Source organism: Physella acuta, unplaced genomic scaffold (assembly GCF_028476545.2).
Source record: "Physella acuta isolate Inbredline_101_S28 unplaced genomic scaffold, ASM2847654v3 ptg001540l, whole genome shotgun sequence".
Classification (NCBI taxonomy): Eukaryota; Metazoa; Mollusca; class Gastropoda; family Physidae; genus Physella; species Physella acuta.
Window position 1 is genome coordinate 52,021 of NW_026733055.1, and position 15,610 is coordinate 67,630.

General features: G+C 35.6%; 1 protein-coding gene across 1 annotated transcript in view; it reads right to left on the bottom strand.

Moving 5' to 3' along the window:
* LOC131928747 (uncharacterized) overlaps window positions 1-15,610 on the bottom strand; it is an 80,038-nt gene that overhangs the window by 38,677 nt on the left and 25,751 nt on the right. The window contains exons 10-12 of the mRNA XM_059284862.1: window positions 14,279-14,407; window positions 5,549-5,644; window positions 5,002-5,302 (exon numbers count right to left, since the gene is read on the bottom strand). Coding sequence (XP_059140845.1) covers window positions 5,002-5,302; window positions 5,549-5,644; window positions 14,279-14,407 — 526 coding nt within the window. The remainder of the gene's footprint in view (window positions 1-5,001; window positions 5,303-5,548; window positions 5,645-14,278; window positions 14,408-15,610) is intronic.

Here is a 15,610-nt window from a genome sequence, read left to right on the forward strand (position 1 = left end):
TTAGAACTACAACATCCTTTTTCGTCGAGGTTTTATTTTAGCAAAATGATCAATTACGTCTTTTAAATCAACATCAGAAGCTAATTGTCGTTCAGTCGTAATCAGGGCTAAGCTGGACAACCTGTCTTCGTTCATAGTAGAACGGATGTATGTTTTCGGGAGTTTAAGACGGCTGAAGGATCTTTCTGCTCCGGCACTGCTTATTGGTAAAGTCAGAAATATACGATACAAAGTGGACAGGTTTCGATACATAGAACACAAGTCATTAGCTATCATGAATTTCAGAATGCTGTTTACTGTCACCGCTATTTCTAGAGGTTCTTTTGCAGTTGAAACTCCCTTGTTTACATTGCTTACACTAAAAATTTCTTGGTAAAATGTTCTAAATGATACGAATTCCTGCACTACTTCAGTTACACTGTCAACAACATCCGAGTACGTCACTGCTAATTGCTGCAACTGTATTAAACTGTCATCTAGTGCTAAATGTTTTGGGTCTAAGCAACTAAACTTGGAAGACACATCTTTAAAATTTTGAAACCTTGTGTTTGTACTAGTTATGACAGAGTCAAGTGACACTAAATAAGTTTGAACTATGAATTTGTTCCTAGGGTCAGATATCTGAGTATCCTCTGCTCGTTCGTCATGGAATATTTTCCGTTTGTATAACCTGTGTTGCTTATACTCTGTTTGAATATCACATTTCTCAGTGAGCTCAGTGGCTTCGTTCTCAATCTGCTCAAATTCTGATTCAAATTCATTTCTCTAGCTACCCATCTCATTTTCAAAAATCTGAATTAATCGAAAGGCTTTTAACATATCAATGCTACTCTTCTGTAAATAAATGGATACGTTAAAAGCCTTATGCAGAATTCTTTTCCAGAACATTAAAACAACTAAAAACTCAAAGGTCTCTATTGTAACAATATATATATATATATATATATATATATATATATATATATATATATATATATATATATATATATATATATATATATATATATATATATATACTTGGTTTCTTGGGGGGGGGGAGTGACACAACAAAGTGCCGCACCGGGTGACACCCGAGCTAGCGACGCCAGTGGTTTTTGCTATTTCAGATTTCTCAAAAACATGTGAATTTATAAAGTAGTAATAATATTCCGCACTATTATACACATTTTGTTTTGCGTTCACTTGGTGTGCATTTCTTTTTTCTACCAGATTCTAATACATTTAAAAAAGTTTAAATAATTAAACATGGATAAAAAATCATGTCTATATCCCGAGTTGCCATCACATGTTGTTTTATATAACATTATTCGAGAAAGTTTAGGGGAGATGACTCCCGGTTTAGTTTTAAATATAGAGGGAAGAAATACAACAAAGTCCATAGCTCAGGAAGCCTCTAGAAAAGAAGTGAGCTTTCAAGATGTACGAAATTGTACAGTACTTCTTTGTGGAACTTGTATACTTTGGATTATCTCCCTTGATTAAGTTTTATAAGGGATAAGTCTCGCTACAACATTTGATGACTAAATGTAACCAGGGGTTGCACCCGTCATCCGTGCAGTAATGTAACCGGTGGCCCCCAAGAGCATCGCGACGCCTCTTACACCTGGGCCGCCGCCGAGGGATGATCAGCGTAAAACGAAGCTTACAGCATGCCCTGTCTCATTGGTGGTGTTGACAAACCCGCGTCCCAACAAGAAAGATACAATAAATAAAGTGCCGACATTGTTCATATATAATTATGGGTGGATGGGTAGGTGGGTAGTTGGGTAGGTGGGTTGGTGGGTAGGTGGGTAGGTGGGTTGGTGGGTAGGTAGGTAGGTAGGTAGGTAGGTAGTAAGGTAGGTAGGTAGGTAGGTAGGTAGGTAGGTAGGTAGGTAGGTAGGTAGGTAGGTAGGTAGGTAGGTAGGTAGGTAGGTAGGTAGGTAGGTAGGTAGGTAGGTAGGTAGGTAGGTAGGTAAAGAATAATCATCGTGCGTCCCAAATAGCCAAGCTCAGCCAATATGCCCAGTAACCAAGGCCGTGTGGGGAAAAAAGACGATTAAAAAGACAAATACAAAAAAAATGCAGCCATGTATTAAAGCTGTCAAGTCAGCTTAGTAGTCGATTTATTTGTTCGGAACTGTGCAAGCTTTGACATTAAGTACTCTATTTTTGCTTTGAGAAATTATGTAAATACTTAGCAAAGAATAGCCGTAGAAAGTGGAATTTAACTGCTTAAATTAATGTGGTAATATTGAAGAATATTACTGTATTGAAGTAATATTGAAGAATATTAAATATTGAAGAATATTATTATATTGCTGAAGACTTTAACTTTATATGTACTATATATAAATTAAGAGCAAAGACCCTTGATCTACCTAGAATCTAGTAAAAGTCCTAGTTACTTCTTACTTTCTTCATAATAGTAGTTACTAGTTAAGTTACAACTTACAAGATAGATCAGTATTCACTATTTCAGTATCTACTAGTAGATCTAGTTACAATTCATGATCTAGTAGTAGAAGATAGTAGATATACTGCTAGCTAGATCTAGTATTAGATGATACTTGTAAATATTGTAAATAAACTAGGAAACAGAAACGTATGCCAAAGGGAGTTAATCGCTTTTCCCTGCCTTTTTTTTCAATTCACTATATTACCTTTCTTTATTAATTATTTTTTTCAAAAAAATCGGAACAAAACGAGTCAAATTCGGAATGACGGAACAAATTACTTTTTAGGTGAAAAAGTGGGACGGTTCCGATTTTAGCTGGATTGTAGACAAGTCTGTTATATTGTGTTTTACATGAATTTGCATGAATGTAGAGTACCTGGCTAACGGAAGGACTGTCTGAGCGACTCGTCGTGTATTTTTCCATGCTTTTGTGAGATCGCTCATGGACGTAAGGGGAGAGAAAGTTGTGTATAAAAGGTGGAGCGCAAGGTGAACGAGGTGTGCTTGCCTGTGACTGTGTAGTAAGATGTAAGATGTCACCACGTCTAGACTATAATGTAATAGTCATTTTTCTACAGTGGAATATTATTTTTATTTCTTATGGATCCATGTAAATAAAGTTTGAAGTTACAAAGCACTGTTTCTAGTATTCTTGAATGAACGAACCCACAATAACAACAGTATCATCCTATCAACAATATTACTGTTGTTACAATATATATATATATATATATATATATATATATATATATATATATATATATATATATATATATATATATATATATATATATATATATATATATATATTTGACAATCAATAAAAAAGCTTCAAATCAACTAAAATCGTCGTATATACTATTAAAACTTTGCAATGAGATACTTCGTTTGAGATCATTTGTCCATGATATCATTTGTCCTGGTCTTTTGTCCGTGAGATCGTATGTCTCGGGATCATTAATTGTCTTGTCACCATATATATATATATATATATATATATATATATATATATATATATATATATATATATATATATATATATATATATATTCTTTTATTTTCAATTATAAAAAAAAATACTTTAACATCAATGCCATTTTTTGTATAATTTACAAAGATTAAACAGAAACACACCGAAACGGTTCACACTTCCATTGCAGTGTCTAAGTGATCTTTGAAACCTTTGTTTACAATATGTACAATTGTGTAAAGTATTTATAAAGAAGCTACATGAATCAACTGAATGAATCGAAAGGAAAACAATATTTGTGGTGTGGTTAATTCAAATATTTGTATGAATAACTTAAAAAGGGTTAATAGAATTTAAAAAACATAAACATTGAAAACTAGTGGAAAAAGAGATTCATGTGGGCAAACCCGTTTGGGTGGGAGTAGGGGGATTGGGTTGGGTTGAGGCGACCAGATCATTTCAGCGTGTTAGGCCGTTGGAATATTTCCTTATTTGTTGCTATAGAGCAGGGGTCTCCAAACTACGGCCCGCGGGCCGGATGCGGGCCGGATGCGGCCCGCGATGTCCTCTCATCCGGCCCGCGGAGATCTTTTTGTCCACGGAAAAAACGTTTGTTGCTGATGGCTGAGGAACCTTGCCCAGAAAAATCAAAGACATGCCTGGAAGAAACTGGCCCCGAACTGAAATTCGATAGTTAATGCGGCCCTCGGACTGAAAAGTTTGGAGACCCCTGCTATAGAGTGACCGGTTACGGTAGTGCCCCGTATGGTTTGTATACAGATAGCTAACGTTCGCGTCTTTTTATTTAGGGAGTTAATTTAGTAAAATAATTATTTTTTTTACGCAGTACCATATTTCTATCTTATTTAAGAATAACAATTTTTCTTTAACTACTTCGTTATATCATGTCTACAACAAGCGTCCCATAAGTGGGACGCTAGCAACGAATGTCCCCGTGTAGATTGTTGAACAAATGTCGCAAATGACACTAGCGAGCAGATGAGGCTCGTTAGCTGGGGACAGCAACTCTTCTAGGAGAGACAACTCCAAAATTAAACAACTGCTGCCTTGTAGTTTGTTCTTGGTTGGACAAAGGCTATGGAAGCAAATCCAAAAAGAAAAGCAGGCTGAAATCGGAGTCAATGGCCTCAATGGCGCATAACCAGTTGACACGTAACGCTTAATTGTGTTGGAGGCGTGGTCGAGTCGGCAAAAAGCTCATGGTTGATAAATTCGAACAAAGTCTCGAGTTCAAACCCACTGGCAGATAAATCTCGATCCCCTTCAACACTAATAATTAAGAACGAAGAAGAAGAAGAAGAAGAAGACACTAGCGAGAAACACAGATGCAAAGGCCATTTTCCCGAATGGACACTTGTCCGAACGCAACAAACGCCCGAATGGGCACAAAAAGATATAGATGCAGTTGTAGATGCAGATGATGTAGATGATGGAGATGATATAACTATAGATATACATTTAAATGTAGATCTAGATTTAAATATAGATATAGATAAATATTTTGAGGATATTTATAGAGACTGAGTGAGCGATTTATAAAATAGTTAGGGAGTAAATAATATTTTATACTCACACTTGTTAACAGGTTTACCAAGGGCTATTTGCATTTGCTGGTTTCCAATAGTGTTGGTACCCTTTAACAACTGGGGTGTAAAAAGTGATAAATCTTTCAGGCCGCACTGATAAGCCTCATTAACATTCGTAAGTTTCGCATTGCAGATGCTCATAGCATTTGAAATATTGACAGGTGCATACATATTCAATGTAATATCTGCTTGAGGATAAAATAACTTTAAGTCCATATACAAGACGGCTGATGATCCAATTGGCATTTGTGGTGGTCCGGTAATGTTAGCAATTGGATTTGGAAAACTCTGCATTTAAAGTAAAGAAAAAAATGCATTTGTTTCATTTCGGATTTTCTTTTCTTTAAATATATTTTAAAATATTTCATTTCGGATTTTCTTTTCTTTAAATATATTTTAAAATATAATTTCTAAAGTGATTAGTATTATGTTTTTAGTAATTAGTCCAAATGTATTTACTCCAAATACATCAATAATATTCATTTAAATTTTCGAAATTCGTAAATCTATATTAGTACTAAAAACATTACCAACCTTGTAATCATTTGTGATGTTCGCTGTAAAACTTGCCTGGCCTACCCATACATCGTTCTCATTATTAAATTCAGCGCCTGCGCTAACGTAGTAATCCTATGTGAAATAGAAAATGTAAAATCCTAATATATAATAGACCATGTGCGCACTTCTCTCTCTCTCTCTCTCTCTCTCTCCCCCCCCCCTCTCTCTCTCTCTCTCTGTCTGTCCGCAAAATATTTTCGCCGGATATCACGCCAGAATCGGCAGCGATATATGGATACCTTTATACGGACTTTTGTTGAAAATAATATGTTAGATGTTTTAAAAGAATAACCACAATTTAATTTAAAGAAGAAAAATAAAAAATAAAGGCGTATTCGAATGTAGAGAAACAGTTTTAATTATGCAACAGTAAAAGCGTTTATAGTTGTGAAAAAGAATGCATAAAACAGTGACGTCACTAATGTTTATACATTGACTAATCTGCCGTGTTTAGAATAAAAAGAAATGAAATATTTCATTCAAATTTGATTTAGATCTACGTACGCTATAAAATGTATACAATACAATTTTGCTCGGGCTAAACTTAAAAAAAATTCTATTAGGATTCTAGATCTAGAGATTCTAGATCTAGATCTAGATGATCTAGATCTACGGAAAAACTACACTTACACAGATGTAGACCCTACCTAGATCTAGAATCTACTCAAATAATACATATCTATACTAAAGTATTTCAGGCCTTAATTACTTTATTGAAATCTTTGTTTATCTATGCAATTTGCTAATCTCTATAAAATATGAAGCAAAGTTGTCGGTGCCCGACAGGGTACTTCCCGGCGCCGCAGCGCTTCAATTTTGGCAGGATCTTGCCTTGGGGCGACAGAACACGGTGGGCCGGTGCCGGTTGGCCTAAAGGTCTGCGATGAGGGGGTCAAAACAGACCTCGACTAACCGGCGCCTTATATGAGCTATAAGTCGAAAAAAATGTGTCCACGTAGGAACCTCTTCATAACCCCTGAGGTCGTAGACCTACCCTCGTGCGAATTAATTAAGCATTCAAATTATCAATGTTTTTGAAAGCCTAAGCGAAGCTGGGAAGCATGCCTAGTTAGAAAATAGCGGACAATGCTATACTTACGTCTAGTTACACAGCGGTAGGTTTTTCGGAGTAATACGAGGAATGTACATTAAAGAAGATAGTTTATATATATATATTAGGTCCCTTTTGGGTATCATGGGGGAAGGGTGAGGTGGAGGTGGAGGTGGAGCAAAGGATATACAGGAAAATACTCCCCCACCTGGGGGACCGACAGGAACAACGAGATATAGTAAAATACTCACCCACCAGGGTGAGGTGGCGCAGCCGCAGGTACAACGACACATAGTAAAATACTCCCTGGGGGAGGTGGAGGGACAACTGGATATAGTAAAATAATCCCCCACCTGAGGGAGCAGGGTAAAGGGTGAAGGGTGAGGGTTAGACATGTTATATAGTAAAATACTCCCCCACCTGGGGGAGCAGGTGGGTGAGGGTGGTGGAACAGCAGGAACAATGAGATATAGTAAAATACTATGGTGGGGGAGTAGGTCAGTAGGTTACCACCGGTGACATTGTGACGTAATCAGTGACCTAGTTACGTAATTTTAATGAGTTTTAATGAGTTTTTTAATTAGTTTGATTTTAATTTCTTAAATTTTTATTAACTAGTTACTTAATTTGATTATTTGTTTGATTTTAATTAATTTGATTTTAATTTTATAATTTTAATTTTATTTTTTTTTATATTTTGTTTGTTTATTTTTTTAATTAGTTTAATTATATTTTTTTAAATTTAAATTTGATTTTTAATTAGCTTGATTTTAATTTTAATTAATTTGATTTTAACTTTTTAAGTTTTTAAATTTGATTTTTTAATTTTAATTTTTAATTTTAATTAATTTTTATTAACTAGTTACGTTATTTGATTTTAATTTTTAAAATTTTAAAATTTTAAATTTTATTTTTTAATTTTAATTAATTTGATTTTAATTACTTTGTATTTTGTTTGTTTATTTTTAATTAGTTTAATTTTTTAAATTTTAATTTTGTAATTTTAATTTATTATTATTTTTTAAATTTTTATTAACTAGTTACGTTAAAATTATTGTTTCCACGTCTTACGAACCGAGACAAGCTGACCCCACACTTTACACTAAGAGTTATTCGCACAGTGTCATAGATTTTTTGATCCAGTAAAGAAATAATGTTGATCGACCCGCGTCGACCTCGTGTGTTGCGCGCCACACTTAACGAAGGCTCTAGAGCTTTTTTCATTACCTTGTTTTTAAGTTTTCTTTTTACTAGACTTATATTTATTTTTTATTTTTTCATCATCTCTTAACTTTAAGGTTCTATAACTCTATATATTTAAATACATTTTTTGATTCAACCGAGTTTACTTTCCCTAACTTTCCCTAACGTAAGTACATGTAAAGGCGGGTTTCCCATAGATATGTAATGAATTAGGTCTTTTTGACTATGACTTTCCAGGTGTTGACATGATACTCTTTTTTGAGATACACGTACACATTTTCACACACACACACACACACACACACACACACACACACACACACACACACACGAAATTCATACTAGGTCGGTAAAGGCGGAGAGAACTCATAGGTGACAACAAAAGCGACCCTTATTTTATTTACATGAAAGAGTGTTTTCCAAAAAGTGTCACCATGCCACTGTCATTTTCGCAGCGGGGTTTATTTTAAGCGCACCCCTTGCGCTCTTGTTTACATTTTAAAAGACGTGTCGCGTGTCGTCCCCACGTGTCTTCCCTAATAGAGAAACGAGAGGAAAGACAACTGTTCTAAAATTAGAACAACCTTGTTTACAACCACGAGTAACGTCCCTTGTGAAAAAAATTCTCGTCAGAATCCTTAACTAATCATTCAATTTCTTTAACAAGTTAAAAAATAATTTAGGAAGACAATGGTTAACAACATTAGACGCCACCGTTTTTGTTTTCTGCGACGTCAAGGCACAATCCACTTTTGTATTTTATGTCTCAAGTAGAGGGGTGGAATATATTTTCTTTGTAAGCGTTTTGTAAACAATGGCTAGAGGAGGCGATTACTAAGTAAGAGAGGAGAGAACGTGGTTTGCATCGCGATATTTGAAAACATGGCGATGTTTAAGCTATGCTTACAGACCTCAACCAAAAAAGGCAATGAACCTAGAAGGAAGACGAATATATATCTTACTCTTGCAGCAGATTACCTTCCCATGTTCGCTTTAGTATTACAGTTTTCATCAAACTTCTTTTTGACTTGAACGTCTTTAATTTAAGAAGGTTTACTTATACATAATACATTACGTCTAATTACAATTTTTATTTTTACCACTCAATGTATTTTGTTTTTCTATATCTTGCATTGTCGTCTTTATTTTTGATGACCTTAGTAAAAATTTGCTTTAGATTATAAACTTCAAGTTTTAAAAATCAACAACTTTATAGTACGACGTGTCAAATGACACGTTTAAAATGTCTACATTTAAATTTCACCAAAATAATGACGTAAAAACTAAATATGATATGACGTTAGCATACCTAGCATTCAATCAAATCAATCTAAAGTACAAATCAATAATTTTGATTGATTAAGGGGCTGGGTGAGTTATTTTTATCACTATTCGCCCTTCCCCTTCCCTTTGTCCGCAACCCCGTCCCCCTTCTCCCATCCCCTAAGCTCATTACCAACCGGTAGATAAACAAACCGTACCACTACTCACACTATTCCCTTGTGCAGACAAAGGATGTATGACAAAGTAACAAACCTACATTTATCTACATTCAATTAATGTCACAACCCCTAGACACGACTCCAACAGACTGGGATACATAACTTGTAGGCACCACTCCTCAATGAATACCGCATGCGCCCTAGCCTTTGTTCGCAACCCCCGCTCCCATCCCTAAACAAATTAACAACCGATATCCTTTGCTCCACCTCCACCTCCACTTCACCCTTCCCCCATGATACCTAAAAGGGACCTAATATACTACTTATATATATATATATATATATATATATATATATATATATATATATATATATATATATATATATATATATACACGTAAAGTGATAGGGGGGTGTCAGGGAAAGAATTGTGTTGTCCTCGGGAAAATTCCGGAACAATGTTTTAACTGACCAGAGGCCATATTTCCTTATATAAACATAGTACTGTTTTTTTTGTAAATAAAAATACAAAAATCTGGACGTACAAACCCAATAATAACTCCCGTGGTCGTAGAAATACCCGCGGGGGTCACTTTACAGTAGGCGTTATCTTCGTGAAAATTCCGGAAGGGCTTTAGAAGTGACCGGTCCGAAATCCCTATATAAACATTCTTAATTTGGTGAAAAACGATAAAACAATGTTTTGGAACTTATTCTCTGTACATCTGGCACGTTTTTTTGCATAGAGCTGAGTAAATGAATTGGCCTTATGGATAAACTATCGGCCTGCCTCTGCTAGCACGGTGAGGGCTAAAAAGTGAACACGAGTGAAATTCTCCTTATATGAGCTTAATAAAAAAAAAATTGCCGAACGATCCCCCTGATATTTTGTGAGGTCATAGAGCGACCCTGGAGTGTAACAAAAACACTTTATTCCCATAGGAATAACATTATGGTCCTAAAATTTGTCCAGATGCTGTATTTTCTTATATAAGCATAACAACTGTTTGTGAAAAAAAGCAAACAAAGACTACGGCAGGGAGGTAACTTTTTAAAATAAATATTTTTCAAACAATTTTATACTATAATTAACACAAACAGAAAATGATAATGTATATTATTTACTTCAGTAATTTTTAGTTTAATAATTAGGATATGTATCCTAATTAAATTGTAGTAAATTGTAGTAATTAATTTTGAAAGTTAATGAAATGTAACTTACCCCCCCTGTCAATTACCCCCCTGTCAATTACCCCCCGCCCAGTAGGACATTACCCCCCCCCCCCCCCGGACAGGGTTAGAGTTAGGGTTAGGGCTAGGTTTAGGGTTAGGTTTAGGGCTAGGGTTAGGGTTAGGGTTAGGGTTAAGATTAGGGTTAGGGTTAGGGTTAGGGTTAGGGTCAGGGTTGTGTCTAGCATTGGTTTTGGTTTTGTGTGAAGTTTTAGGCTAAGGTGGATGCTTAGGTTTTTCTTAAGGTTTGGATTAAAGTAGTATATAGGTATAAAATTCTAGTTAGAGTTAGGATTTTAACTTGAGAGGGGGGGGGGGGGGTAATTCCCCAGGGGGTAATTGACAGGGGGGTAATTGACAGGGGGGTAATTGCTCCGGGGGGGGGGGGGTAAATACGGGGGGGGAAATGTCCGGGGGGAAATATCCAGGGGGGTAATGTCCTGTAGCCTGTTCTAATTACCTTTCAAGTAATAAATTTTGAACATTCCAGCAATTCTCTAAAATTACCATTACTGTTTCTAAACTTAAGTTTTGACCCCCTCATCGTAGACTTTTCGGCCAACCAGCCTCAGTGTTCTGTCGCCCCAAGGCAAGATCCTGCCAAATTTGAAGCGCCTGCGGCGCCGGGAAGTGCCCTATCGGGCACCCGTCAACTTAGCTTTATATATTATAGAGATTAGCAAATTGCATAGATAAACAAAGATTTCAATAAAGTAATTAAGGCCTGAAATACTTTAGTATAGAAATTTATTATTAGAATAGATTCTAGATCTCGGTAGAGTCTACATCTGTGTAAGTCTAGTTTTTCCGTAGATCTAGATCATCTAGATCTAGAATCTCTAGATCTAGATGATATAGAATCTCTAGATCTAGATGATCTAGAATCTCTAGATCTCTAGATGATCTAGAATCTCTAGATCTAGATGATATAGAATATCTAGATCTAGAATCTCTAGATCTAGATTATCTAGAATCTTTAGATCTAGATGATCTAGAATCTCTAGATCTAGATGATCTAGAATACCTAGATATAAAATCTCTAGATCTAGATGATCTAGAATCTCTAGATCTAGAATCTAGATAGATGAAATAATGTGTTTAAGTTTAGGAAATAATTTGTTTAAGTTTAGGCCGAGAAAATCGTATTGTATACATTTCATAGCGTACATAGCTCTAAATCATATTTGAATGAAATAGTTCATTTCTTTTTATTCTTAACTCGAAAGATGACGTCATCAGTTTCGTGCTCTTTTTTTTAGTATAAACAATAAGCGACGTCATTGTTAAATGCGTTCTTGTCCCAAGTTTAAACACTTTTCCGGTTGCATAAATAAAATTGTTTTTCTACATTCGAATATGCCTTTATTTTTTATTTTTCTTCTTTAAATAAAATTGTGGTTATACATTTAAAACATCTAACATATTATTTTCAACAAAAGTCCGTATAAAGTTCTTCATATATCGCTGCAGTTTCTGATGTGATGTCCGGCATAATATTTTGCGGACAGACAGACAGACAGAGAGAGAGAGAGAGAGAGAGAGAGAGAGAGATGTGCGCACGGGGTCTTTTATATATTAGGATAGTATGTTTTAATTTAAGTGTCATCTATCTATGATTCCATAATTGAGTCGGTTATAGGCTTTTACAACTCAGTGTGTGGGGAGAAGGGTCATCGCTGTACCTTCCTACCTCCAGTATGCTTGTAGGTTATCAAAACAAAATGTCGTTATCTTGTAAACATCATGTATATCGTACATTTTCTCTTCTGTGCTCGCTTTTATGCAACAGATCTTTATTGTTGTAAATTACACATTATCAAAATTTTAGAATTGGTAGATTTTAGCTGTTAAGGGCTTGATTTATTTGTGAATTGATGTTGGTTCATGAAAAACAATTTCATTCAGGCATTAAAAAGAGTTTATAGTAGTAGTGGAGGTAGGACAAAATGGTTACTTTTATGCCAATAGTGGTCATGCCATTCATTTGTCTGGAGCCAATATGTAGGGAGTCATTTTGTCGGTAGCCAATATGTCGGGAGCCCATTTGTCGGGAGCCAATATGTCGGGAGCCCATTTGTCGGTAGCCAATATGTCATGAGCCCATTTGTCGGGAGTCCATTTGTCGGTAGCCAATATGTAATGAGCCCATTTGTCGGGAGCCCATTTTTTGAGAGCCCTTATGTCGGGAGCCAATATGTCGTGAGCCACTTTGTCGGGAGCCAGTATGTCCTGAGCCTACTTGTCGGGAGCCAATATGTCGAGAGTCCATTTGTCAGTAGCCTAAATGTCGGGAGCTCATTTGTCGGGAGCCTTTATGTCGCGAGTCAATATAACGGGAGCCCATTTGACGGGAGCCAATAAGTCGGGGCCCTTTTGACGGGGCTATTTTGACTGGGTCGTTTTGTCGGGGGTCGATTTGACGGGGTGATATTAACGGGACCGTTTTGACGGGGCCGATTTATCCCGGGCCGTTTTGACAGGGCACCTTTATATATATATATATATATATATATATATATATATATATATATATATATATATATATATATATATATATACACGTGAAATCGACTATGGTTAAATTGAGGCATTTAATCGTTCAATATATCGAATCAGTTGAGTCAGCTTGCGCCCCGGCAGGGTGCGATTGGGGTAAACGATATGGCGCCTTCCTTCGTCTAAGCAGTGCGAAAGCCTATGCATAAGATTGGGATATAGAGTGTCCTATAAACATAATCACGCGTGTTAACCGGCAGGTTACGATTTAGCGCCCTGCGATTTCCCTATCTTTCACACAAAAGCTTTTAAGCAACAGCGTATGTTAGGTACTGTAGAACATCTGTCAAGGTGCACGAAAACGTAGTTTTGGAATACAAAGTCATTGCTTTTTGGTCGGATTTTGGGTCCCTTCCCGGCGCCCGGTGACAAACTTTCAATTTGGTGCTCTTTCAATTTTCAATTTGCACTGCACCCCCATCTCATACTTTCGATTTGCAACCCCCCCCCCCCCCCCGCTACGCCTTTGCATGTTAGTTTCACCCCTGGCAGATATAAAGACAGACATTGCAAAATTAAGTATTTCCGACTCAATGAGTATAAAGTGTTGAGAAGGGCCCAAATTTTTTTTTTCGGTGTGGCCCTTTTTGTCTGTCTTGATGTCTGAGACTGTCTGTAAACATATATAGGTATTATATCGAATTTATAATTCTGTATCAACTTTTGAACGATTTCTGGTAAGTGGAAGTGGTACTTATTCTTCTTTTCGGTTATGAAACAAACAGCCGTCTTGAGTCCGGATTAAGAACTCGTGATTTGCGGGTTAGCTAGACCATGACTCCTATATTAGTTCTTTGCTAATTAAGCACCATCAACACCGCCAACCACATACTACCAATCCTATTTATCTTTATAGTATAGAAGATACACACACATACACACACACATGCACACACACACACACATATATGTTTATATATATATATATATATATATATATATATATATATATATATATATATACAGGTTTTATATTTTATGATTAGATAATACATAACAACTGTACAGTGAAAGAAAAAGTTTCAATTTTTAAAAAAAAAGTATCTTTCATGTTATAATTTCCTTTAAATTTAACTACACTAAATTTTATATATATTATTATATATATTATTATATATATATATATATATATATATATATATATATATATATATAGATATATAGATATATATATATATATATGTATGCATTGATTTTTCATCTATCGTGGCTATGCTATTTTACCTGGTTGACAGTTTGACTGTTTTCTACCATGACAGCTTCGTATAAAATTGTAATTGTGCTGTCTGTAAGAGTGGAAGCGGAACCTGGATTATTGGTTACCGTTCCCAACTGTATTATTGCCCGATCATTCTGAAAATAAACAGTCTTTAAGTTTCGAAATCTTAAAGCTCTTTTAACATAAAAATACATTGAAAAAACAGTAATGTTTTTAATTATTTAGTTCAGCTTAATTTTTTCTTTGAGTCCGGATTTTGAACTCGCCGTCTATACTAGTTTTTTGCTAAGTTATCCTATAATTATAGCTTATCAACTATTCGTAGCTCAGTGTGCACTTATTTGTTCTCAACTAGATAGGCCTATATGTAAGCCCTGCTAGGGGGGGGATACCTTAAAATCTATCCTACTAGGCTTATCTAACTAACTACCGTCTAGACAAAATAAAACACTCAAGACATACAAAACAAACAGAACTCAACGAAACAAAACTGTTTATATATACTACAAAACATTACGTTCGACCATTTGCTGGTGTTGCGCCGACTTATGATGTCTAGGATGGTCCAGGCCCTGACACACAGAAACCTCCCTTCATCCATTCTCGACATCCAAAAGTCCACACCAAACAAAACACTACGTACAACCACTACGTACAATACATTACGTAGAGGACATTACGTCGTACAAAACAATATATACAAAACAAACTTTTTACAAACAAAACAATTCATTTATAACAAAACACCCAGCCAAGTCGCACAAGCAACCTCACTGGAAAGGGGGGGGGGAAGAGAAAAAGAAAAGGAAAACATAAGAAAAATGCATGGTAATGGCAGATATATACATAAATATATACACAAGTTCAAAATGCTACCTACTACTACTATCTAGCAAAAGCCTCGAGTAAAACTAATCCTTACTATACAATTCTAAAAGCAATTCTCAAAAACAACTAACCACTGTCTAAAGAAGAACTAGCAACTTAAAAATAACGTGTAAACAAATTCATTGTAGAACCAATCTTTCCTACACAAGGAGCAGCCCGAAGCCATTGGTCTACATAAACAATATCCATATTGATAACATTAAAGTTAACACACTCCGCTAAGGCCCCAATGAAGGCAGACACAAAGCAAGCGATACTCAACATGACGTTGCACGAAACAGCACACACATTAATTTTAAACAACCTAAAACTCGAGGCAACTAAAATATAGTAATCTAATTACTGTCTAAAACAAATGACTATTGACTAAGCCAATCCTAGTCAATAACAACACATCATAAAACAATCAAGTAAATGCACACACGCATTCACACTAGTTTAGGAAAACA